The following is a 26988-nucleotide window of genomic DNA, read 5'->3' on the forward strand; positions in this document are numbered from 1 at the left end:
CGGCCATGGCCCACGGGCCCAGCCGCTCCGCGGCATGTGGGATCTTCCCGGACCGGGGCACAAACCCGTGTCCCCTGCATCGGCAAGCGGACTCTCAACCACTGCGCCACCAGGGAAGCCCTGGCCTCTATTTTTTTTAAAAGTATCCTAGAGGTATCCCCTCCTCCTCCTAAGTCTCCCAGAGGCAGATGCTTTGTCTTTATCTTTTCCTTATTCACAGAATCCAGTGCTGTGCCCTACATATAGTAGGCATTCCATGGAGGTCAATTGCCACGGAAGATGGTGTTGATGAGTTATTTTTGACAAGCCATCATTTTCTAACACAATAGGAATTCCATGATATAGATGTGTTATGATTCTACCCTACTCAGTCAAAACCTTCAGAATAAAACTTTTGGCATTGGTTAAAGCTAAGGCAAGAACTGCTCAGATGTAGTTAGTAGTATTTTCAGTCAACAAGCTGTCTCTGATGTTGGAGTTATTTAAAAGACCTGTTAAATCTGTGGTCTTAGTGCCATTGTGACCTCAACCTGTAGCTAAAAATCTGTCCAATGAAACAGGAGTTTCAAGAACAGCAGCACAAAAATGATGACTTAAATGAATGGAACAAGAAGGCACATATTTTCAAGAAGACCTTTCTTATTCTTAGAGTAGAAGTTTTCCTTCAAGATGACAAGTGCTTCAAACTCTCCAGGATCTTACTTATCTTCCAAAACAAGGTGAGTCTTTGACGGAAGATGCCAAGTGGTAACTATCCAGGAACGAAAAGAGGGTCTCTGTTATTAGCCCGGGCTGAAGGCAAATATAGTGTCTCTTCCCACAGAAGTCCAAAAATAGATGACAACTACTTGAAGGAGTCGAGTGAGGACTTAAAACTAAGGAAGCAGGAACTGCTAGAGATGCTAAAACCTCTAGAAGATAAGAACAAGCTGTTATTCCAGAAGTTGATGTCTAACTTGGAGGAAAGACAAAGAAGGTAAGTGTTCCCTTCTCAGGATTTCCTAGAAGGGGAAAGGCAAGAGAACTTTAATCCATAGGATTTAGCAAAGATTATTTACATTTTTTAAAAGGTTTAGACCTTCAGCTATAGTAAATTAAAAGAATGTAACCACAAAATCAGGGTGACAAGGAATCCTTCTTCTTTTAGTAGAATTAAATATAACTCAGCTCATCTCACAGGGCTACAGTTATTACTTTTCTTCCCAAGAAACTGTTAAGAGACTTTACTATCCTCAATCCATCATGGTCACACAGATAGCTCCTCATTCATGTTTGTGGAATCACTTTAGGATAAATGACTCTGTTCTTCCATTGCCACACAGTGAAATGGTAATCATTTCTGAGCATCAGAGTCCTCTGGATTATGGTCTGGCCTTACTAAATGTACTAGGCAGTTGAGGTCTTAACTCTTTGCTAGGGCACTCACTGTTCTTGGGATCCACCAACCCCCTTTTTCCTTTCTAGTTTCAGAGAATCTCACCTTAATGTGTCTACCTTCATTCTCTACCCTACCGTAAAGCTTTCAGGGAGCTCAGACTTTTGGAGAGCAAAAGCCAGGCAGAAAGTTGTTGTAGTCAAGCACCAGCTGTTTACAACCGAGAAACTCAGCCCTCTCAGGGCAAGAGAACACAAAGGCTTGCTTCTTTGCTTATAAATAGAGAGGGAAAAGCACAAAGAGCATAAGCATAAGTTAATTAATACCTTTAAAGAATATCCTCTCTTACAGTCATAGATTGGATATTTGGATTTTATCAGAAACTTCTTGATGGCCTGATTCTCTAGAGGCTACCATAAGGATATGAGTGGATTCTCCAACTAACTCAAATGTTTTTATGTGGAGAAGTAAAGTAGGGGAGATGAACAGAGATGGGGGTAGGGAATAGTTCTGAGATTTATCCTTAAGACAAGAGGTTCTTCAACCTCCTTCTTCACAGAGGCAAAAAAAACGTCCCTTTCTACCCCAAAAGTCATATAACAAAACTTTCTTCTGAAGGGGTGGAGAGGAGTCTCACTAGCTGTTGGACACCTAAGTTCTGAGCCTTACAGAGCACAGAATTTGTTATAGAGCACATACCTAAGGCAAACGTCAATTAGGAATGAAATTGTCTTTTTGAGACCTTCTATGTCTAGAAGGACTTCCATAAATCTTGTGATTGCAGCCCCTATCTCCCTCTCATGGTAGAGCAGTTTCTGACTGGTCATGGAATATTAATATTTCTTTTTAGGAAGTATTATGTTTTGTGATATCTCTGTCTTCTTTCTAGTCTGCAGATCATGAGGCAGATCATGGCAGGGAAGGGGAATGGTGAATCCTCAGTCATTGAGCTCATTAAGGAAGCAGAAGAGATGAAGCAGAATCTGGTAAGAGGTTGGTGGGCACTCCAGGGAATGGCCTTCTGAACAGGGCTCTCAATTCCATTGCTGTCAGACAGAGTGCTCATCTCTAGCATTGGTGCTCCAACACTCATAGGTCCTTGATCTAGAAAAGTCCTGGGTGAACCAAAGGGAGTCAGGTGAAATGTCGGGAAGAATAAGAACTAGCTAGCAAAAATTTTATTTTTTTGACTTTTGAAAAATTTTTCATCTAAAGGTTAATGCATACAAGCATATTAACCCCTCACATTTCAGAAGAAATAGAAAATAACCAAAGTAAAAGAAAGGAAAGAGTTTGGTCTGAGAGATTCTTTCAAGATTTTTAAAAATTAACAATATAGGACTTCCCTGGTGGCACAGTGGTTAAGAATCCGCCTGCCAGTGCAGAGGACACGGGTTCGAGCCCTGGTCTGGGAAGATCCCACATGCCGCGAAGCAACTAAGCCCATGCGCCACAGCTACTGAACCTGTGCTCTAGAGCCCCCGAGCCACAACTACTGAAGCCCGCGCACCTAGAGCCTGTGCTCCGCAACAAAGAGAAGCCACCACAATGAGAAGCCCGCGCACCGCAATGAAGTGTAGCCCCTGCTCTCAGCAACTAGAGAAAGCTTTTGCGCAGCAACAAAGAACCAACACAGCCAAAAATAAATAAATATAAATAAATTTATTTTTAAAAATTAACAACATAAAAAATCTTAAAAATTAAAAATTAGTGGTCTAAGCCCCAAAGAAACTGCCATATGATCAGAACATCTTACGTGTTTCAAGTGTGAGAAACTCACTACTATATTGATATACCACAATTACCATAATTAAAGTTACTATTCCAAATTGTTATTATTTTTTATCATCATCACCAATCTCATCTCTCATGTTCCTGGGTTTGGGGCTAGGCCCATTTATTGCCTTCCTCTGTGGTTTACTATGCCCCTACCCCTTAGTCCCCCTATTAGTAATTTCTTCCAACTTTAATGACTAGACAAACACATATTTCTATTTGTTTGCTTTTTCCTCTCCACCAGGAAAGGAAGAACAAGATGCTTCGGAAGGAAATGGAGATGCTATGGAGCAAGGTATGTGTGCCTCTAAGGATCTCTTGAAAGTATCTGTCTTACAAACCAGAATGCAAAGAAGCTTCCCTTTTTTCTGGTCTACATCCTCATTTTTTCATGTCTCTGTTTCCACCCATGCCTCATTCCAATTCATTCTCTGATCTTATTTAAAACAATCAAATAATGTCACTCTCCTTAGGAAAACCCTTTACAGCCATTCCAGGTATAGTCTGGCTCTTGCCTACCTTTCTAGTCTCCTCTCATAGAAGTCCTCCCCTCCCACACCGGTCTCCACATGCCAAGACCTTTCCTTTCTAAAGACTTTTGCTTTTGCTTTATCCCTGGGCTTTGTAATGCTATTTTCTTATAGTTGGCTCATTCTCATCCTTCAGGTCTCCGCTTAAATGTCACCTCCTCAGGGAAGCCCTCCTTATTCACTCCACCTGAAAAAGGACATCACCCCCACACACACACCCTTCCTATTATACAATTCTGTTCATGTCTTCCATAGCACTTTTTATAATATAAGCTCACTATTTTTTAAATTTTATTGTGTTATTATTATTTGTTTCTTATCTCCCTGCCCGGTTCTGGAATACATGCTTCTCCAGTATCTTGATTGCTTTGTTCATCTTGGGATCCCTAGCATGTAGCACAATGCTTGACACATAGTAGACAATCAATAAATGTAAGTTGAATGAATGAATACCTGATTCTAATTCCCCTTTGACTTTGCAATAATCACAGCATTGTTTAATATAAAAATATTTTGCTGGGAAACCAAGCAGGGGTAGAAATAAAAATTTTTGCTGGGAAATAAAATAAAAAATAAAATAAATTAAATAAATAAATTAAATTTTTTTGCTGGGGAACCAAGCAGGGGTAGAAATTCCTTTGTGGACTAAGGCTTTGGGATCCAAGTGCTTTTTCACAAATTATGAGACCTGAATAGCAGATTGTCTTGTGATATAAACAGGTGTGAGTGTGATCGCTGACTGCTTTTTCCATCTCACCTTTCCACAGATAATTAGGATACTATCAAGCCCTGCATCTTGTACTGAGATCTGCTCCTAGTTCTTAGTGGCAGCTACAAATCAATTCTATGAGTTGTGAGAAGTTTTAGTTTCTGAGTTCTTGAGTCTTAGTGATAGGAAATATGCCAGCATCATTCCTCTATCAAAATCCAGTTTCTCCAGAGCTCCCAAAAGACTTTGTATAAGGGATGTCCATATACCTGAGCTTGTGATTGACTTTCCCTCCCCATACTTTTAGACAATGAGAAATAGAGAGACAAGATCGTATGTCTAGTGGTTAAGAAGACAGACTTCAGAGTCCAAGAGATCTGGTTCAAATTCTAGCTCCGTACTTTCCTACCTGAGTCACCCTAAACAAATGACTTAACCTCTCTAAGACTCAGTTTTCTTATCTATAAAATGGAAGTAAAAATAGTCCTGTGAGGATTAAATGAGAACATTTGTAATGTAGTAGAGTAAATAAGTAATTGTAGTAAGTAGCTTACAGTAGTGATTGACATATAATAAAGGTTCAGTTAATAGTTTTTATTATTATAAGTTTCACTCAAAAGACCAGATGGAAGGGCTCATTCCATTCTGAACCTCCTTTGGTAGTACACTTTTCATATCAGGCCCTGAGAGTTTTCTGACTGGCAGGAACCAAAAGCCTTGACATTGGCTTTCCACTTCCCTCATGAAGTCCCAGTAATTTAAAGCTTTGCCAAAATGTCTCTCTACAGACATTCAGCACAGAAGAACTCAGTGATCAACAAAAAGCACTGCAGATAAAGAACAAAGCAGACTTACAGGACAGAAAGGCAAGTGGACTGCATGGTGCTCAGAATTTCAAAGTTGTTGATGTCACACAGATGGCAACAGCCCGTTGAGAATCAGGACTGATTAGGGTAGAGAGATAGGAAGGATCTGGGCCTTAAGGGTATATTGGATTTACTGTCTGCTAAGACATTGCATTTCTTTCCTGGGACCTCCTTTTCCTTTAGCTCTCTTCTTTCTTCCCAGGCTCCCCAAACCCCCTCATCATCTAGGAAGACCAAGAATGAACTGGAGACATTGTGTGCAGAGGAAGTGAAGGAAATAAGGAAGGTAGTATGATCTTTCTGAAAGTAGTGGCTTTTAGAGCTGATAGATTAGAAATCTTTAATGTAGCAATAATCTGCCTAAGTGTGCTCCTGAACTGATACAAAATTTTATAGGAGATCTGGTTCCCTTGGGGTATTACATCTGAGTCAGTGACACGGCAAGTTTCTGGTAAATCATGATAGCTAGAGCAAAGTGGGAAAATCTGTACCAATAATGACAACTTTGAAATAGCTATGTGATGTCAAAACACTTGTTAATTTGTTTTTGAACATTTATTTAGAGATATTATGCTTGTATCTAATCTTCCTGCAGCCAACTCATTGATAGAAAACATCCTGTTCTTCTAGCTTTTAGCTTTGGGAGAGTGGGATGTACAGGTGATGCCAATTAAGAGGACTGCAGTTGAAACCAATATATTAGTGAATCTATGACACCATAATTTTGCTATAAAGTCTTTGCAGCATATTGAGAAAACTGATTTCTGATCTCAATTTACTTTGTCACCAGAGGCTCTTTCTTCCACCAGGAAAAGCAACAGAGGAAAATGGAATGGGTCAGGTATCAGGAACAAGCTAACTTCATTCAGGTACTAAGTCTTCCAAGGCTGGACACAGGGTACAATTTCATTCATGCAATATAGAGGCTTTTAGTTTCCTAATGGTAAACCTGATCCTCTCATCTGGATTACCAATTGTCATGCTAAAAGCAATGTTTTGTGGGAAGATGACTGAAGAGACCTATCTCCAGCTTCACCTTGAGTATAGCACTTTTTCCCTATGATCTTGATTTTGTCCTATTTGAAATGGGGGGAAAAAATCACACATAATTTCTGCCCACTTTTAAAGACTGAGCATGATAGGTTCATTTTTAAACTTCTGAGTTAAAAGGATTCAGGTAATAGTGGATTTAGAGAAGTCAATACTATATAAGTAGTTTTGAAAAATGTTCTCTTATAGAATGACTTCAATGGCAAAGTGATTGCGCTGAGAATTGAAGCCTTGAAGAACTACCAGAAGCCCAATGATCTGAAGTTATCACTGTACATACAGCAGAATTTTGAGCCAAAGCAAGCATTTTTTAATCTTCATGGGTCCCGAGGTAGGTGGAGTATCATAGGTACACAATTTGAGGTTTGTTTGGTTTTACATTGGAGATCCCATTACCTGTAAAGCGATAACACAATACCTGGCACACAGTAAGTTAGTTAGCGGTGTTATAAAAAATGTTTTCACTATCATCATCATTATTATTACATTGAAACTCTTATATCAAGATAAGGATTCCTCTAGAGGAAATAAAATTTTCCTTTGTAAAGACTAAGTAATATATTGTGTGCTTAGCATATGTAGTTGATACATAGTTGACACCTGATAAAATATCAGTTTTCTCCTCACCTCGTCCCCTTTCTTAGGAATTAGAGTAGTTTGATCTCACAAATCTTATTGGAATAGACTCTGCTACTTCAGAATAGAAGGCCAAAGAGACATCCAACAATGGTTGTGAGTTTCACCAATCCAGATATTCCTCTGGGAGTTTCACCATTTCCCCACCCCAAAGGATTTATGGCATCATTAGAGGAAATCATATAGCTTATCATAAAAAAATAAAGGAATGGTTTTCTTAGGGACAGGAAGAAAGGGCTCTTAAATTTTCATGGATCTATGAATCTGAACTCTGTAATTTAAAAAAGAGACATGCAATAAGAAATCATGGCTAAGGGATGCCAATGTGTTATCAGTATTAATATGTATGTCTCTAATTTCTTCTCAATCATATTCCATAAGGGCTTGAATAACTTATAAAATCACACACAGCATGAAGATCAAATAAACAGATGACTAAATCAAGGCAAAGGGAAAATAAGTTGAAGCCAGGTAAATACATAAAAATGTGTAGTGAAAGTACCATACAGTTGGTACAGGTAGGCTTCAGTCTTGGTTATGAATTTCCCCGAAAAAGAAACATGAATTTATGGCGTCCACAAAATAAAAATAAACCAAGTTCTCAGAAGAAACACAGCTTTTACTGGTACTGAAATGAGAGAGAAATTTCTCTTCCAGGTCCTCATCAGGGGAACAGGACACTCTATGTGTGTCATAGTAGCTAATGTCCTCAAAAATATTTCTAAAATAAATTCAGAATCTAAATTTCCTAGGCTGTTTCTTATCTGTTCCTTGGCACAATCTGATAAGAAATTATTGATGTGAACTTTTTTTTTTTTTTTTTTTTGGCGGTACGCGAGTCTCTCACTGTTACGGCCTCTCCCGTTGCGGAGCACAGGCTCCGGACGCGCAGGCTCACGGGCCCAGCTGCTCTGCGGCATGTGGGATCTTCCCGGACCGGGGCATGAACCCGTGTCCTCTGCATCGGCAGGCGGACTCTCAACCACTGCGCCACCAGGGAAGCCCCTGATGTGAACTTTTTAAAAAAGTGATGGATCAGCTCAAGATGATTTGGTCCAGGTCCATAGCACTCTGTTGGTCTGACTTGATCCATATTTAAAATTTAGAAAATCTGGATGATTGGAGGAACTACCTATGCTTCAGCCAGTGTTCCATTCATGTCTCTCTTTTAACTGTTGTTCTGATAAGAATTGGAAAGCAGAAAGCTTGAGGTTTTCTTCTCCAATAAGAACCTGGAATACAACCAGAAGCAGTATAAAGTCATTAATATGCAAATTAAAAAGATAGAGGAGGGGAGCGTTATGAGGGCGAGAGATCCACGTCTCATTTCATTTAAAATTAGCTGAAAGTCATCTCAAGGGATCCATAGAGTAAGGAGCCAAAAATCTTTTCACTCTGGATTCAAATCAAGCCAAGAAAATAGTGAAAGATTCCATTCAGCGTGATCACTGCGGAAGATATTTTTTCCCTTGCTTGCAGAACACTGAATCTCTGAACTCTGAACTAGAACAGCCCACAGATCGACATCCTCTTTTCTCTTCTCTCCTCTAATGCTTCTGGAGTATTAAGCGATAGGACACTAAACTGTTCAGTTACCACAAGTGCACGTAGCTACAGGCATGCGTGACCCATTGCTTGTGTGTTATTGACTGCACATGCATTGAGCACGGATTGTAGACCAGTTTCATTTTCTAATACACACATATACAAAAGCTCTGAGTTTGTCTGAGCCCAAGTGGATATGAAATTTAAGTCTTAGATTTTGGTTTTATTGACCTATTTATAACCTAGTGTTTAATTATTGAAAAGAAAACAAAAGAAATATTAGTTTTCTTCGTAGAGGGATTTTTAAAGTAGTTATATTAAGATATTATTACCAACAGTAATATGTGTTGTAAACGAAAAACAGATGTAGTTTTCTATAATAGAAAGTAAACATAATAAGTATACTGAGAACAAAATTTTAGTATTCTAACACAGTGCTGAACCCTAAGACCTGTTTTATCTTTATTAGGAAGTGAGATCAGCAAGATGTAGAGAGTTTTAAAGAAAACCAGCACCAAACTGAAACTCTTCTCCTTGATGCCATCAAGGTGTCAAGTTTGAAAGAATCAAAAAAGGAATAATTTTCTCACTGTGATTTATAGTATTTAATGCTGTGTTCCAGCACCTCCTAAATTTATTGCAGTTGCCTCCTAAAATCATCTCACCATCAAATTTTGGGAAATAGCAATTTACTGGGAAAAGCACTGGATTTAGAGTCAGATATATGAGTTGCAGGCCTTACTCTGAGGCTAACCATTTAGATGTCCTGGACCAGTCATTTTGTTTCAGTGTTTTTCTTTATCTAAAGCAACCATAACATATTATAGAGCATGTTGAAAACATGGTTTTGTGTAACCCTCACAATGACTCTATGGGGTAGGTATTATAGAACAAGAAACTAGTTCAGAGAAGCCAGGCTTCTGACTGCATATCCAAAGTTCACCTCCTAAAATATGCTATAAAGTGACAGTGTTCCAGTATGTGATTTCTTATGACTCTTCCACAACTAAAGGCTATGATTTGAATTCAAGCTTATCACTTGTTTAATGTATAATCCTCCCAGTAAAGAATCATACCCCCAACATTAATTTGTTCAGTAACAAAAGAAATACTACTTCCAAAAGGGGTTGACAGATTTGTAATTCTTCATTTAGCCCAGTAGGTGGCACCAATCACATCCAGGCCTTTAGTCCATAAACAGTGGTAATTCAGGAACCTGCAAGGAGCCATCAGTCTTCTATTGCCCTTAGGACAAAATGTGCTACATTTATGTATCAAATGAAAAAATTAAAAGATCTCTTGGTGTTTTCTGCCATGCTTTGTGACACTGAGGTGTATTACTGGCAGCCTTGATTATCCCGTATTAAATTTAGCATTCTGCTGCAAAATCTGTACCTATTATTCCACTCCGTGAACTTTCAGCAGCACCTGCTGGAGTGTATTCAGCCATCAGGAGGAGTAATACTAAAGTGAAGCAAAGGTTGAAGCTGGGGAGAATGGAACAGTGTCCTCCATTCCAAAAACAGCCACTGTCCCGCCCTCCACAATCCCTAATACTGTTTGTTTTTTTTCTACCACAGATAAATCAGGCGATCAGGACAAGGAATTAAAAAATCAGGCAATTGCGCAAGGTGGGGACCTTTTGAAGTTTAAGCACTTAGTAGTGTTCCTGGATAATGTTCCTTTTCCTCTAGTTTCAAAAGAATTGAATTTCACAGATCTGTCTTAAAGGATTGAATGGAATTTTGGACACACCTTCCAGCAAATCAGGGTACAGGCCCTTCTGCTATAGGCATTTCCAAGTAGAGGGAGGGTTATCGCACTGCTCCTCGCCAAGAATTCCTCCTCCCACATCGATTGTCCTGTGTGCTGGTTGGCTGCATTGCAGTGGTGTGATCTGTTTGGCTGGCAAAATATAATCCTGGGGCTTCCCTGGTGGCGCAGTGGTTGAGAGTCCGCCTGCCAATGCAGGGGACACGGGTTCGTGCCCCGGTCCGGGAAGATCCCACGTGCCGCGGAGCAGCTGGGCCCGTGAGCCAGGGCCGCTGAGCCTGCGCGTCCGGAGGCTGTGCTCCGCAACGGGAGAGGCCACAATAAGTGAGAGGCCCGCGTACTGCCAAAAAAAAAAAAAATATATATATATATATATATATATATATATATATAATCCTGTGTTAATACTGACTTTGTAACACTTCAAGCAATCCCTACGTGCAAATTCCCTTGAGGCCCAGGTTGTATGTATCATTAGCCAGGTCAGTCTCATCGGTTTAGCATACTTCATCACCTAGTCTTATAGAAGAGAAAAATATTTTACAGCCACGGTGAAGTCTTTCCAGAGACGGGTCGCATTTGAAGGGATTTACTTCCAGACGAGTATAAAATTACAGTTTGACCCAGAGTGTACGGCAGCCCTACCCAGAATTCTGTAGAGTCAAGAGAGCAGTTCTTGGCCTTTGGCAGTCACCTATCTTAGAGCGCACAGGCACGAAGCAATCTTTAAATTCAGCTGTTTCCCATCACATCTGCCGGTATTTAAAGAAGAGGTTTATCTTCCATAATAATAGAACTGGTGATAAGACACTTGATTCTGACAGCCTTGCTCTTCTCTCCTCCCCTATCCCACCCCCAAACGCCCACCCCAACTCTTAGCATTTCCTTGAGCTCTTTTAAGAAGCTGAAGGTTGCATGTGAATATTTTGCTACACTTATAAATTCAGATGAAAGCCCAGTGCAGTGGGAAATGAATACTCTTGAGACCTTATTTATTCTATAACTCCCTCTGTTCTGAAACCAAGTCATTCTCCCCAGCTTCAACCTTTGCTTCACTTTAGTATTACTCCTCCTGATGGCTGAATACACTCCAGCAGGTGCTGCTGAAAGGAAAATAGTAGTGTTAGGCTAAAATTCTGAAAGGCAGGGGTGGAAACCCACAGCTGGCTCCAAACTGAGTCCTTGATAAATAACATTGCCCTCAAATACAGGCTTTTTCAAGCCTTGCAGCAACTTGAACCTTTTGAATGTCAGCCTTCGGTTCATGGTATTAGTAGGTCATGAAGTTAACTTTTTATTTATTTATTTATTTATTTATTTTTAGTTGTATTGGGTCTTTGTTGCTGCGTGCACTTTCTCCAGTTGCAGGCAGTGGGGGCTACTCTTCGTTGTGGTGCACAGGCTTCTCATTGCGGTGGCTTCTCTTGTTGTGGAGCACAGGCTCTAGGTGTGCAGGTTTCAGTAGTTGTGGCACGCGGGCTCAGTGGTTGTGGCACATGGGCATAGTTGCTCCACGGCATGTGGGATCTTCCCGGACCAGGGATAGAACCCGTGTCTCCTGCGTTGGCAGGTGGATTCTTAACCACTATGCCACCAGGGAAGTCCGAAGTTAATGTCTAAACTAGCTCATTCTTTCACTTCCTATAAAACTCCACAGAAGTCCAGGGGAGAAAAAAAGTCTTCTTTCCTAAATATAAATTTTGAAGGTTGAAAAAAAAGTAAACTGTACCTGTATTGATATTATGATTATTTCAGTGAGTGACAATATATTCTAAACTTTTTTGCATCACACAATCAGGAGAGCAGAAGGTTGTCTAGGATTAGGTTGTCATACTTAGGTAATAGAAAGAAGATCCCCAGTTAAGTTTGAATTGCAGATAAACAATAAATGTTGAGTTTAAATATGTCCCAACTATTGCATGGGACATACATATACTAAAAATTATTTGGTGTTTATTGAAATTCAAATTTAACCGGGTGTCCTATATTTTAGTCTGGCAGCCCTCACCTAGGACTGACTCACCACAGAGCCTATTTAGCACCCTACAATTCTCCTTCTTTCCCTTTTTATTCTCTCCCTTTCTCTCTCAGTCTGTGCCTTTCTCTCTGCCTCCTCTTTCTCATCCCAACCCCCACTTTCATCTTTTGTTTGTTCTCCGCTGTCCACAGTTAGCCATTTTTGTGGAATGTGTGCCTGGGTTACCAGAGGGTGTGCAGATATGTGCATGATTTATCATCTCATTTCTTCATTTAAAAGTTGTATTGGAAGCACACTTTGTAGGCTCTCAAATAAAATTGTTTTTACTTGATGTAATCTTCAAACGATTTTTTTGTCCTGTGGGACATGAGCTCTCAACAGAAAAAAAAGGTTTGCTGGGGCTTCCCTGGTGGCGCAGTGGTTGAAAGTCCGCCTGCCGATGCAGGGGACATGGGTGCGTGCCCCGGCCCGGGAAGATCCCACATGCCGCGGAGCGGCTGGGCCCGTAAGCCATGGTCGCTGAGCCTGCGTGTCCGGAGCCTATACTCCACAACGGGAGAGGCCACAACAGTGAGAGGCCCACGTACCCACCCCCCCACCAAAAAAAAGAAGGTTTGCCACTTCAACTTTAAAAACATTGTTTGATGAAGTTATTTTCTAAAACAACAATTAGAAAATCCACATCAATGCTAATACCAGAGTCAGTCCTACAATGATATGGTACTATGATGAATGCTAATAGCCTTGCAACTCAAAATAAAACTAGGTTTTTTACTCAAAGAAAGCTCTCATTTTCCTAATTTTCCCCATCAGGTACCATGGACACTGCAACTATGAGCAGAGCAACTACTGGCAAAAGTGAATCTAATGTGAAAATTACTTTGGTTTTCGAAATCATTTCAAAGGCTTGAATAGATAGTGGGTGTAGAATTTTGGAATGCATTTGTTAATATTTTTAGTATTCTAATTTAATATTTTTAGAGGATTTGCAAAGTGAGTGCCAGGACACTTGGTGCTTTAGCTGTCATTTTTTTCTGTTTTTTCCTGTCTTAGAGAATTCTGGGCGCAAAGACCTACACAGAACAACAAGGAGCTAAAGGAAGTCAGTTTGATGAAGGAAGAGGGAGGCTCTTTTTTCTGAGGTCAAGGCCAGAAGAAGCGCTGAAGGATTAGAAAGCTTTCACTCCCTTTGCTTTGGACAGATTTAAAGACTAGGTACAGCCATTTGTGTTAATTAAAATCTCTCAAACCTTCGTTTTAGTGCTATTTCCACTTTCTTTCCCCTCCACAATGGGTGGAAATACTAGTTAGATGCTTGGCCTTAAGCGTGTCAGGAATTTAGTCATTTAGGGATTGTAAACAGCCTCTGATTATTTTGATAGCTTTTGATTTTTGAAATGACTAGATTCAAACCACACTGTATGTTGTTAACAAGTCCATAAAAATCTGTTCTCTCCACCTCTGAAGTGTTTAGTTCTGAGCAGATCCTCCACTAGCAAATGAGCAAAAGTAGTTACAAAATAAGGAAATAATACTCCATAGACTCCTCTTACTCTTTCACCCACCACACCCATCTGCCCTGTTGATACTGCCTCCTTGTTATCTATTCCTTGAATATCTTCTGCCTTCCCAGTGCCACTGTTTTAGTTCAGGCTCTCTTTCCTGCCTTGATTACCACACCCTCTTTTAACTAGTTTCCCTGATTCCAGCCCCTCTAATCCATCTTCCCCAGCACCACTGAAACTATCTTTTCGAAAGGAGAAATGAGATCATGTTACGTCCCTACTGATTTCCCCTTGACTTCAGTATAAAGTCCAAACTCCTTCACAAAACACATAAAGATCTGCCTCCTGCCTACATCCCCAATCTCATCTTTCACTGTAACCCCCTTCCCTCATACATCTACAGTGAGCTGCACAGAACTAGTTGCAGTTCCCCTGATTCACCATGAGTTCTGTTATATCCATGCCTTTGCACAAAGCTGTTCCTCTGTCTGAAAAATTCTTCTCCTCTTGTCTGCTTGACTGTTGCCTATTTGACCTAAGGGCCAAGTTTGGTGCCCTTCTACTATCCCAGTAATTCTCAATCCTAGTTGTGTATCAGAATATCCTTGGGAGCTTTTAAAAACACCAATTCACTAAGCCTCTCTCCAGATCATGTAAATTATGATCTCTGAGGGACTTCTCTGGTGGCGCAGTGGTTAAGAATCCGCCTGCCAATGCAGGGGACACAGGTTCAACCCCTTGTCCGGGAAGATCCCACATGCCATGGAGCAACTAAGCCCATGCACCACAACTACTGAGCCTGCACTCTAGGGCCTGCAAGCCACAACTACTGAAGCCCATGTGCTGCAACTACTGAAGCCCACGTGCCTAGAGCCTGTGCTCTGCAACAAGAGAAGCCACCGCAATGAGAAGCCCACCCACACACCGCAGCGAAGAGTAGCCCCAGCTCACCGCAACCATAGAAAGCCCGCTTGCAGCAATGGAGACCCAACGCAGCCAAAAATAAATAAAATTTTTTTAAAAAATTATGATCTCTGAGAGAGAGGGTAAAAGCACCTGTATTTTTTAAAAAGGTCCCCAGGAAATTCTTATGTGAAGCCAGGTTTCAGAATCATTGTTCAGGCTACCTTACGTCTACCATACCACTTAGCAAACTATCTTGCAATTGTTTATTTACCCAGCTATTAATCTCCCTTACCAAACTGTGAGCTCTTTGAGACCCAGGACTGTGTCTTCTTCATCTTTTCATTTTGATCACCTAACACAGTACCTGGGATTTGATAGAGCCTCAGGTATGGCATAAGGCCACAGAAAGTTAATTCCAAAGTCCCAGGTCTATTGACACCCTGTCTTGTTTCAGTATGATACCACTGGATCATACTGTAGTCCCTGAGATCTTCAGATCTTTTCTTTAATTAAGTTGTCATTAATTTCCTATCTCATGTCAATATGAGGAAAGTTGATTTGTTACAAAACACTTCATTACCTGTAGGAATCCCTTGTATGGTGTAATGAGTAAAGTAAGCCAACTAAGTAAAAATCTTCCGTCTCCCAAGGTCAATTTACATTTTTAAAGGTTGCTTTAAAGGCGGATTTTTAAAAATGTACTTTCAGACTGGAAAACTTTACATGAAATCATAGAATTTGGGCATTAGATGGGACTTTAAACAAGTATAAATCTCCATTACTTTACAGAAGAGAACACTGAAGTTCAGATATGTTGAAAGGGTGTCCAAAGTCCCACATGTTACTGCCCCACAGTAACAGTTAAGCTAATTACCAGAGCCTGGTATTATTACTGCCAATTCATATTCCAATTTAACTCATATCTTTCCTCTCTTGACCACAAAAATAACAGGCTCTGCAGTCCTGAGACAATTAGTTTCATGTTCTACCAACTGAGTTAGCTGAGTGTATAGTCCACATTCTGTTTCAAGAAAGCCACATCTGTTCTCATCTAGGCCCTCTGTGCTTTAGCAGTCCTGAAAGATTTTCCAAGTCAATTGGATTAGACAGAGCAATGAGAACAAAATTCAGGAAAATAAAATCTGATTGTACCACTGACTATCTGGAATACATCATTTAATCACAAGGCCTTTGATTCCCCTTTTAAAAATTGGATTAAAAGAACACCATTCAAATGTTTTAAAATCATGGTCTTCGTTTGTTTGTTTTTACCACTGAAATGGGTTTAGATGAGTATCTGACCTTTTTTCCCATTTTTTTTTTTTGTTAACCAAAGCATGAAATAAACAATTCACTTGCTAGCAGAGATGTATAACTTCTTAAAAAGTGAACCATTTGCCATCTCTAAAGTACTGAAATTGTATGTTCATTATTATTAGGCTTATCACCTTTCCCTCAAATGTTCCAAATCTTTCAATTTCTTCAAAGCACAAAACTGAAATATTATAGCCTTTTTTTCTACTGTCTTTAAGACTTCACATTGGATTCCGACTTTCACCTATATGGCAGTGCAAAGTTATCAGTTCGATTGGCTGGCTATGCCTGGGTGTCTGCATTTTGATAAGTCCAGAATATGGATCTCAGCTTTGTGGGTACAAATTTATTCGGTCAACTTACCCAACAGATCAGAGACTCATTCAAGATACCCAAACTCCCAAGAGAATCACTGATAAATCCAATATTAGTTTAAATTACAGGGAGGGCTGTTCCTTCCAATATGGTTGGAAAATGTCTATATTTAGGGCATTCCCATCTCAGAATCAAATTATTAGCAAAACTGAATTAGTAATCAGAAAATATTTATGGCACTGAAACATTACAATTTTATTTATACTCATAATATTCCAGTTATGTTTCTCTCAGAATAAAATCACTGATACTCTTGACTGTACTTGGGAGATACTTTTCAATTTTAAATTCAACTGAGGAAAACTCTATCCCATCAGTAAAACATTTAATAACCATAATCTTGGGTAGTACTATTTTTGTGGCTTATCTCATTTATTTTACCTTTACATTCTAGCTATTCAAAGAATATTTGCTAACATTTCACCCCCAAAAGTTGCTGTTTTGCAATGACCACAAAGTGATTTGTAATGTTTGTCATACTTCTTTCCTAAATGAAATAAGGCCAACAACAACAGTCTGCTATTTTCATCTTTAATCTAGAATTGCAGTCATCAAAGGGGACAAGGGACAGTATGCAACATTTCGCTTTACTCTTTTAGATCCAGGCAGAAAAATCCAGCTTTAATATTGTTTATGTGAACTCTGGCCAGGTTAGCTGGTGTCTCCTTTTATAGGCAGAGGCTTCTGCAAGCTGTTACATGGCAAGGCAAATTTCTAACAGCCCCTCTGGTACCTTGGGAGTAGCCTGCACTGCTAGCAATTCAAAGTCCCTATTGCCTTATATGTTCTGTATTTAGTCATCAAATATTAGGAAATGGGAAGAAAACAAGGTTCTCTGTTGGAAAGGGATTCACGCTCTGCACCCAATCAATCCCACAGCAGGTGATACACAGATAAATATGAAATGTAATTATTACATGGTAAAATGAGATTTTTCAGCACAACTGAAAAATCCATCATCTCTTCTTCCTTCACCAATTCATTTATGCTTTTTAACATTTCAAACTTCTACTGCAGTTTCATTTTAAGCTAAACCACCGTATAAACATTCCTATCGACCATACTTCCTCCAATTATTAGTCAACCTGGGAGAAAATGAGGTTACTTAGGTTAACAAAATAATTTTTTGTTGCTTTTATAGAGACAAAACTATTTTTCTAGGGTAGTTGGGCTTTGATTATATGGAAACCAATTAATAATAATAATTTTTAATTTTTTTAAAAAGCTCACTTAAACTTAATCCATGTCAGTGGTTAAGCTTTGGACTATTTTTTCTTTGCTTTATTAAAAATATTTATTTATTTATTTATTTGGTTGGTTGCACTGGGTCTTAGTTGTGGCAGGAGGGCTTCTTAGTTGTGGCTCACGGGTTCCTTAGCTGTGGCACGTGGGCTCCTTAGTTGTGGCATGTGAACTCTTAGTTGCGGCATGCATGTAGGAGCTAACTCCCAGACAAGGGATCGAAGCTGGCCCCCCTGCACTGGGAGCACGGAGCCTTAACCACTGTGCCACCAAGGAAGTCCCAGGGACTATTTTTTCTTTACTTGTGTATACTGAATCCCAAAAACTGAAGGCCTTGTAAACAGAGCCCTTTGAAGAAATTAAATAGTTTCTGGACACTTAATGTTACTTTTCCATTTAACAAATCTCATTCTCCCTTCCCTTATCCAATAATTCCTTCATCTTCTAGCAAATACTGTCCTCCTCCTCTTTCGTCTACACTTTCTTTGAATTAAGGAGGGAGAAAAACCAGTGCTTTCTTTAGAAACAAAATTTTTTGTTTCTGGTTTCCCTCTTTTATCAGGTAGGCAGCCATATAAATAAGTGGTGACCTTGCACATTTGTAAATTGTCAGGACACACAGGGAAGAGCTTCTCTAGCTTCTGAATATTAACATGAAACAATGTGGGTCGTATCAAATGTATAAATTAAAGCCCTCAGAAAAGATTAAAATCTATAGTAATGGTAGAGAGAGATAGGAGATATTGTGTGTGTGTGTGTGGGGGGGTGTTATGCATTTATTTTCCCAACTGTTATGCTACTTCAGATGCCTTAATGGAAGTATCCAGCTTTTCAACTTTTTATCACCAGAAACAATTTTAAGTCTCAGTTGACATTTCACTTTAAACCCTTTCTGACTAACTACTAATCTGTCAAGGCACTAGCCTTACATATGGTACCCAGATGCATCCTCCCTTGATCTTTGTCTATTTGGTAGGGGTTCATCTGATCCTGATCCTCTGGGTGAACACATGACTGAGGCCAACCAATTAGAAAATGCTATTGCCTTTGCCTTAGTGCTTTGGGATGGAGACATGACCTAAATTATTTTGTTTTGTTTTGTTTTTTAACATCTTTATTGGGGTATAATTGCTTTACAATGGTGTGTTAGTTTCTGCTTTATAACAAAGTGAATCAGTTATACATATACATATGTTCCTATATGTCTTCCCTCTTGCGTCTCCCTCCCTCCCACTCTCCCTATCCCACCCCTCCAGGCTGTCACAAAGCACCGAGCTAATATCCCTGTGCCATGCGGCTGCTTCCCACTAGCTATCTACCTTACTACGTTTGTTAGTGTGTATATGTCCATGACTCTCTCTCGCCCTGTCAAACCTCACCCTTCCCCCTCCCCATATCCTCAAGTCCGTTCTCCAGTAGGTCTGCGTCTTTATTCCTGTCTTACCCCTAGGATCTTCATGACATTTTTTTTTCTTAAATTCCATATATATGTGTTAGCATACGGTATTTCTCTTTTTCTTTCTGGCTTACTTCACTCTGTATGACAGACTCTAGGTCTATCCATCTCATTACAAATAGCTCAATTTCGTTTCTTTTTATGGCTGAGTAATATTCCATTGTATATATGTGCCACATCTTCTTTATCCATTCATCTGATGATGGGCACTTAGGTTGTTTCCATCTCCGGGCTATTGTAAATAGAGCTGCAATGAACATTTTGGTACATGACTCTTTTTGAATTTTGGTTTACTCAGGGTATATGCCCAGTAGTGGGATTGCTGGGTCATATGGTAATTCTATTTGTAGTTTTTTAAGGAACCTCCATACTGTTCTCCATAGTGGCTGAACCAATTCACATTCCCACCAGCAGTGCAAGAGTGTTCCCTTTTCTCCACACCCTCTCCAGCATTTATTGTTTCTAGATTTTTTGATGATGGCCATTCTGACTGGTGTGAGATGATATCTCATTGTAGTTTTGATTTGCATTTCTCTAATGATGAATGATGTTGAGCATTCTTTCATGTGTTTGTTGGCATTCTGTATATCTTCTTTGGAGAAATGTCTATTTAGGTCTTCTGCCCATTTTTGGATTGGGTTGTTTGTTTTTTTGTTATTGAGCTGCATGAGCTGCTTGTAAATTTTGGAGATTAATCCTTTGTCAGTTGCTTCATTTGCAAATATTTTCTCCCATTCTGAGGGTTGTCTTTTGGTCTTGTTTATGGTTTCCTTTGCTGTGCAAAAGCTTTGAAGTTTCATTAGGTCCCATTTGTTTATTTTTGTTTTTATTTCCATTACTCTAGGAGGTGGGTCAGAAAGGATCTTGCTGTGATTTATGTCATAGAGTGTTCTGCCTATGTTTTCCTCTAAGAGTTTGATAGTGTCTGGCCTTACATTTAGGTCTTTAATCCATTTTGAGCTTATTTTTGTGTATGGTGTTAAGGAGTGATCTAATCTCATACTTTTACATGTACCTGTCCAGTTTTCCCAGCACCATTTATTGAAGAGGTTGTCCTTTCTCCACTGTACTTTCCTGCCACCTTTATCAAAGATAAGGTGTCCATATGTGCGTGGGTTTATCTCTGGGCTTTCTATCCTGTTCCACTGATCTATCTTTCTGTTTTTGTGCCAGTACCATACTGTCTTGATTACTGTAGCTTTGTAGTATAGTCTGAAGTCAGGGAGCCTGATTCCTCCAGCTCCTTTTTTCGTTCTCAAGATTGCTTTGGCTATTCGGGGTCTTTTGTGTTTCCATACAAATTGTGAAATTTTTTGTTCTAGTTCTGTGAAAAATGCCAGTGGTAGTTTGATAGGGATTGCATTGAATCTGTAGATTGCTTTGGGTAGTAGAGTCATTTTCACAATGTTGATTCTTCCCATCCAAGAACATGGTATATCTCTCCATCTATTTGTATCATCTTTAATTTCTTTCATCAGTGTCTTATAATTTTCTGCATACAGGTCTTTTGTCTCCTTAGGTAGGTTTATTCCTAGATATTTTATTCTTTTTGTTGCAATGGTAAATGGGAGTGTTTTCTTGATTTCACTTTCAGATTTTTCATCATTAGTATATAGGAATGCCAGAGATTTCTGTGCATTAATTTTGTATGCTGCTACTTTACCAAATTCATTCATTAGCTCTAGTAGTTTTCTGGTAGCATCTTTAGGATTCTCTATGTATAGTATCATGTCATCTGCAAACAGTGACAGCTTTACTTCTTCTTTTCCAATTTGGATTCCTTTTATTTCCTTTTCTTCTCTGATTGCCAAAACTTGGTGGCTAAAACTTCCAAAACTATGTTGAATAAGAGTGGTGAGAGTGGGCAACCTTGTCTTGTTCCTGATCTTAGTGGAAATGCTTTCAGTTTTTCACCATTGAGGATGATGTTTGCTGTGGGCTTGTCATATATGGCCTTTATTATGTTGAGGAAAGTTTCCTCTATGCCTACTTTCTGCAGGGTTTTTATCATAAATGGGTGTTGAATTTTGTCGAAAGCTTTCTCTGCATCTGTTGAGATGATCATATGGTTTTTCTCCTTCAATTTGTTAATATGGTTTATCACATTGATAGATTTGCGTATATTGAAGAATCCTTGCATTCCTGGAATAAACCCCACTTGATCATGGTGTATGATCCTTTTAATGTGCTGTTGGATTCTGTTTGCTAGTATCTTGTTGAGGATTTTTGCATCTATGTTCATCAGTGATATTGGTCTGTAGTTTTCTTTCTTTGTGACATCCTTGTCTGGTTTTGGTATCAAGGTGATGGTGGCCTCGTAGAAGGAATTTGGGAGTGTTCCTCCCTCTGCTATATTTTGGAAGAGTTTGAGAAGGATAGGTGTTAGCTCTTCTCTAAATGTTTGATAGAATTCACCTGTGAAGCCATCTGGTCCTGGGCTTTTGTTTGTTGAAAGATTTTTAATGACAGTTTCAATTTCAGTGCTTGTGATTGGTCTGTTCATATTTTCTATTTCTTCCTGATTCAGTCTTGGCAGGTTGTGCATTTCTAAGAATTTGTCCATTTCTTCCAGATTGTCCATTTTATTGGCATAGAGTTGCTTGTAGTAATCTCTCATGATTTTTTTTATTTCTGCAGTGTCAGTTGTTACTTCTCCTTTTTCATTTCTAATTCTATTGATTTGAGTCTTCTCCCTTTTTTTCTTGATGAGTCTGGCTAGTGGTTTATCTATTTTGTTTATCTTCTCAAAGAACCAGCTTTTAGTTTTATTGATCTTTGCTATCGTTTCCTTCATTTCTTTTTCATTTATTTCTGATCTGATTTTTATGATTTCTTTCCTTCTGCTAGCTTTGGGGTTTTTTGTTCTTCTTTCTCTAATTGCTTGAGGTGCAAGGTTAGGTTGTTTATTCGAGATGTTTCCTGCTTCTTAAGGTGGGCTTGTATTGCTATAAACTTCCCCCTTAGAACTGCTTTTGCTGCATCCCATAGGTTTTAGGTCGTTGTGTCTCCATTGTCATTTGTTTCTAGGTATTTTTTTATTTCCTCTTTGATTTCTTCAGTGATCACTTCATTATTAAGTAGTGTATTGTTTAGCCTCCATGTGTTTGTATTTTTTACAGATCTTTTCCTGTAACTGATATGTAGTCTCATGGCGTTGTGGTCAGAAAAGATACTTGATACAATTTCAATTTTCTTAAATTTACCAAGGCTTGATTTGTGACCCAAGATATGATCTATCCTGGAGAATGTTCCATGAGCACTTGAGAAAAATATGTATTCTGTTGTTTTTGGATGGAGTGTCCTATAAATATCAATTAAGTCCATCTTGTTTAATGTATTATTTAAAGCTTGTGTTTCCTTATTTATTTTCATTTTGGATGATCTGTCCATGGGTGAAAGTGGGGTGTTAAAGTCCCCTACTATGAATGTGTTACTGTCGATCTCCCCTTTTATGGCTGTTAGTATTTGCCTTATGTATTGAGGTGCTCCTATGTTGGGTGCATAAATATTTACAATTGTTTTATCTTCTTCTTGGATCGATCCCTTGATCATTATGTAGTGTCCTTCTTTGTCTCTTTTAGTAGTCCTTATTTTAAAGTCTATTTTGTCTGATATGGGAATTGCTACTCCAGCTTTCTTTTGGTTTCCATTTGCATGGAATATCTTTTTCCATCCCCTTACTTTCAGTCTGTATGTGTCTCTAGGTCTGAAGTGGGTCTCTTGTAGGCAGCATATATATGGGTCTTGTTTTTGTATCCATTCAGCCAATCTGTGTCTTTTCGTATGGTAGGAGCGTTTAGTCCATTTATATTTAAGGTAATTATCGATATGTGTGTTCCTATTCCCATCTTCTTAATTGTTTTGGGTTCATTATTGTAGGTCTTTTCCTTCTCTTGTGTTTCTTGCCTAGAGAAGTTCCTTTAGCTGTTGTTGTAAAGCTGGTTTGGTGGTGCTGAACTCTCTCAGCTTTTGCTTGTCTGTAAAGGTTTTAATTTCTCCATCAAATCTGAATGAGATCCTTGCTGGGTAGAGTAGTCTTGGTTGCAGGTTTTTCTCCTTCATCACTTTCAGTATGTCCTGCCACTCCCTTCTGGCTTGTAGGGTTTCTGCTGAGAGATCAGCTGTTAACCTTATGGGGATTCCCTTGTGTGTTATTTGTTGTTTTTCCCTTGCTGCTTTTAATATGCTTTCTTTGTTTTTAATTTTTGACAGTTTGATTAATATGTGTCTTGGCGTATTTCTCCTTGGATTTATCCTGTATGGGACTCTCTGTGCTTCCTGGACTTCATTAACTATTTCCTTTCCCATATTAGGGAAGTTTTCAACTATAATCTCTTCAGATATTTTCTCAGTCCCTTTCTTTTTCTCTTCTTCTTCTGGAACCCCTATAATTCGAACATTGGTGCGTTTAATGTTGTCCCAGAGGTCTCTGAGACTGTCCTCAGTTCTTTTCATTCTTTTTTCTTTATTCTGCTCTGCAGTAGTTATTTCCACTATTTTATCTTCCAGGTCACTTATCCGTTCTTCTGCCTCAGTTATTCTGCTATTGATCCCATCTAGAGTACTTTTAATTTCATTTATTGCGTTGTTCATTGTTGCTTGTTTCATCTTTATTTCTTCTAGGTCCTTGTTAACTGATTCTTGCATTTTGTCCATTCTACTTCCAAGATTTCGGATCATCCTTACTATCATTATTCTGAATTCTTTTTCAGGTAGACTGCCTATTTCCTCTTCATTTGTTAGGTCTGGTGCATTTTTATCTTGCTCCTTCATCTGCTGTGTGTTTTTCTGTCTTCTCATTTTGCTTATTGTACTGTGTTTGGGGTCTCCTTTTTGCAGGCTGCAGGTTCGTAGTTCCCGTTGTTTTTGATGTCTGTCTCCAGTGGCTAAGGTTGTTTCAGTGGGTTGTGTAGGCTTCCTGGTGGAGGGGACTAGTGCCTGTGTTGTGGTGGATGAGGCTGGATCTTGTCTCTCTAGTGGGCAGGTTTACGTCTGGTGGTGTGTTTTGGGGTGTCTGTGGCCTTATTATGATTTTAGGCAGCCTCTGTGCTAATGGATGGGGTTGTGTTCCTGTCTTGCTTGTTGTTTGACATAGGTTGTCCAGCACTGTGGCTTGCTGGTCGTTGAGTGAAGCTGGGTGCTGGTGTTAAGATGGAGGTCTCTGGGAGATTTCCGCCGTTTAATATTATGTGGAGCTGGGAGGTCTCTTGTTGACCAGTGTCCTGAAGTTGGCTCTCCTAGCTCAGAGGCAGAGCCCTGACTCCTGGCTGGAGCACCAAAAGCCTTTCATCCACACGGCTCAGACATTCTTGTTCCCTCCTATAGGCATCTGCTGCTTCCCATTGGTCAAACCTAGAAAAACTTTCTGTAGCTTGGACTTTTCCTGGGCTAAATCCAAGGTACTAGCGGGGCTGTGTTCCTTTCTGGAGATTCTAGGGGAGAGACCTTTTAGGGTTGGTGGAGTTCTCACCTCACATCACTCTCCATGACCTAAATTTGTGGTTTTCAAGATTTTGGTCTCAGGACACCTTTACACTCTTAAAAATTATTGAGGACTCCAAAGAGCTTTTGTTTAAGTAGGTTATACCTATTGGTATTTACTATATTAAAATTTTTAAAATATGAGAATATACAAACACACATTCCATTAGCTATCAGAGTGATGACATCACTACACATCACGTAGCCTCTGGAAAATTCTACCGTATCTAATGAGAAAATGAGAGGAAAAAGGCACATAATGGCTTAGTATTAGTATGAAAATACTTTTGACTTTGTAGACCCTCTGAAAAGATCTTGGAGTCTCCCGGTGTCCCTAGATGGACTCGAAAACTACTCATCTAAATTATAGCTTACAGAAGCCAATACACGTCTGAACTTCCTAGCTGCGTGAGCCAATGAATTCCTTTAGGCTTAAACTAGCATCAGTCACTTGCAACCAAAAACAGCCTCATTCATCTGGATTTCCAGTTGGGGACCTCAGAGGAAGAGAGTAAGTGTGAGGAAAAATACAAAGGACTGTGGCACAAAATTATTCAAGCAGCAATCTGGGCAGCAGAATATAATATCAAAAGCCCAAGGAAGGAAAAGTTCAATTAATTTTAATAAACATGGCAGACATCGGAAAACATTGTCCTAGTTGTTCCCAAATAAGTGTCATCAAACTCCATGAGAAATCGATGTGGCTCAGCTCCACTTTACTAAAAGATAACAAGGGCATCAGAACTAAAACCAAAATGTCAATTTCATTAGTAGGACTGACTAAATTTATCTTATTAGACTTTGGAAATTTCTAATTTTGAAAACTACTTCTGGGGGGGAAAGCATTAGGCTATTTAGGTCAAAAATTTTAAATTTCCCCAGTATTCTCTATTCTATAGAGCTGTATTTTCTCTAAAAATGTGTCTAATTTCTAAATCTCAGCTTTTTATTTCTTTTGAAAAATTATTTATTTATTTTTGGCTGCATTGGGTCTTCGTTGCTGCGCACGGGCTTTCTCTAGTTACATTGAGCGGGGGCTGCTCTTTGTTGTGGTGTGCAGGCTTCTCATTGCAGTGGCTTCTCTTGTTGTGGAGCATGGGCTCTACGCCTGTGGGCTTCAGTAGTTGTGGCTTTCAGGCTCTAGAGCGCACACTTAGTAGTCATGGCGCAGGGGCTTAGTTGCTCCGCGGCACGTGGGATCTTCCCAGACCAGGAATCGAACGAGTGTCCCCAGCATTGGCAGGTAGATTCTTAACCACTGCGCCACCAGGGAAGTCCCTAAATCTAGCTTTTAGAGAAACTTCTGAACATTCTTTTCTAATAGGCTGAGTTTGTAATTTATATGTTTACACAGTAATGTAATCTATTACCACCTGTACTGGGTTGAATAGTGTCCCCTCAAATTTCACATCCACATAGAACCTTGGAATTTGGAAATAGGGTCTTTGGAGATGTGATTAGTTAAGATGAGGTCATAGTGGATTAATATGGGCCCTAAATCCAATGACTGGTATCATTAGAAGAAGGGCAAGTAAAAATACACACAGGGAAGAAGGCCATGTGAAGACAAAGGCAAAGACTGAGTGATGCAACTGTAAGTCAAGGAACGCCAAGGATGGCAGGCAACCACTGGAGGCTAGAAAGAGGCAAGGGAAGAATTCTTCTCAAGAGAATTGAGTGAGCATGGCTTTGCTGACACATTGATTTTAGATTTCTGGCCTCCAGAACCATGAGAGAATAAATTTCTGTTGTTTTAAGTCACTGAGTTTGTTGTACTTAGTTATGGCAGCCCTAGGAACTAATACCTTGCCTGATTCAGTCAGTCAAAGGTTCATCTTAACTCTATCACCCTTCCTTTGGGGAAAATACTATGTTTAAATCAACCAGAGCTTCACCTTACATCCAGTTTTTAAAAAATTGTGCTAACTACACCAAACAAAATTTACCATTTTAATCATTTTAAAGTGTACAGTTCAGTGGCATTAAGTATATTCAAAATGTTGCTTGCACCCATTTGTAATCCACTCAGTTGTGGCTATTAGCCAATTGGGAAAGAGGCAAGAGTAGAATAAGCCTTAGTGGAAGAATAATGCATTGCCAACTTTGTTCTTGCTTACATCTAGTGCTAATGAGGAGAGTCTAACCCCAGAAAAGCCAGTAAACTTTTGCCTTATTTATATTGAAAGTGTGATTAACCACAGGAAAACTAAAGTACTAGGAGGACTAAATGTAAATATACCAGTACCAGAAAAACTCAACTGTTCTTCATTCAGTAATTCACTTCTACTGATAAACTTTCACCTTTATAATGAAAATCATTATGACAGCCAAGTGTTTACCCATCTTTTGTGTTCTCAGTGTAAACTCAATTTTCATTATTAATATCTCAGGAATGGAGAGAATAAATCCCTGGGCACTTCTAATGCTTTATATACAAACTCTGAACTTTTCCACTTTCTCCCCCCCCCAAA

At 39.3% G+C, this 26988-nt stretch overlaps 1 protein-coding gene across 1 annotated transcript; it reads left to right on the forward strand.

The window, feature by feature from the left end:
• Positions 1-367: 367 nt before the first annotated feature.
• On the forward strand, positions 368-13725 carry CCDC196 (coiled-coil domain containing 196). Its single transcript, XM_089906273.1, has 11 exons — positions 368-719; positions 824-976; positions 2265-2361; positions 3396-3446; positions 5179-5256; positions 5459-5542; positions 6066-6125; positions 6496-6706; positions 10068-10118; positions 11472-11527; positions 13292-13725. The coding sequence occupies exons 1-11, from the start codon at positions 670-672 to the stop codon at positions 13409-13411; spliced, it is 1011 nt and encodes a 336-aa protein (XP_089762399.1). The 5' UTR covers positions 368-669; the 3' UTR covers positions 13412-13725.
• The last annotated feature ends 13263 nt before the right edge of the window (positions 13726-26988 follow it).

The sequence above is a fragment of the Delphinapterus leucas genome, chromosome 2, assembly GCF_059928025.1.
Source record: "Delphinapterus leucas isolate spDelLeu-1000000601 "Yukka" chromosome 2, BTC_Dleu_Yukka2, whole genome shotgun sequence".
NCBI classification, from domain to species: Eukaryota; Metazoa; Chordata; class Mammalia; order Artiodactyla; family Monodontidae; genus Delphinapterus; species Delphinapterus leucas.

Excerpts from the sequence above, each read along its gene's own strand:
- CCDC196 (XM_089906273.1), top strand. The coding sequence starts at position 670 with ATGACAAGTGCTTCAAACTCTCCAGGATCTTACTTATCTTCCAAAACA. Across the intron at positions 3,447-5,178 it reads TGGAGATGCTATGGAGCAAG|ACATTCAGCACAGAAGAACT; the intron begins GTATGTGTGCCT and ends GTCTCTCTACAG. Across the intron at positions 10,119-11,471 it reads AAATCAGGCAATTGCGCAAG|GCTTTTTCAAGCCTTGCAGC; the intron begins GTGGGGACCTTT and ends CCTCAAATACAG.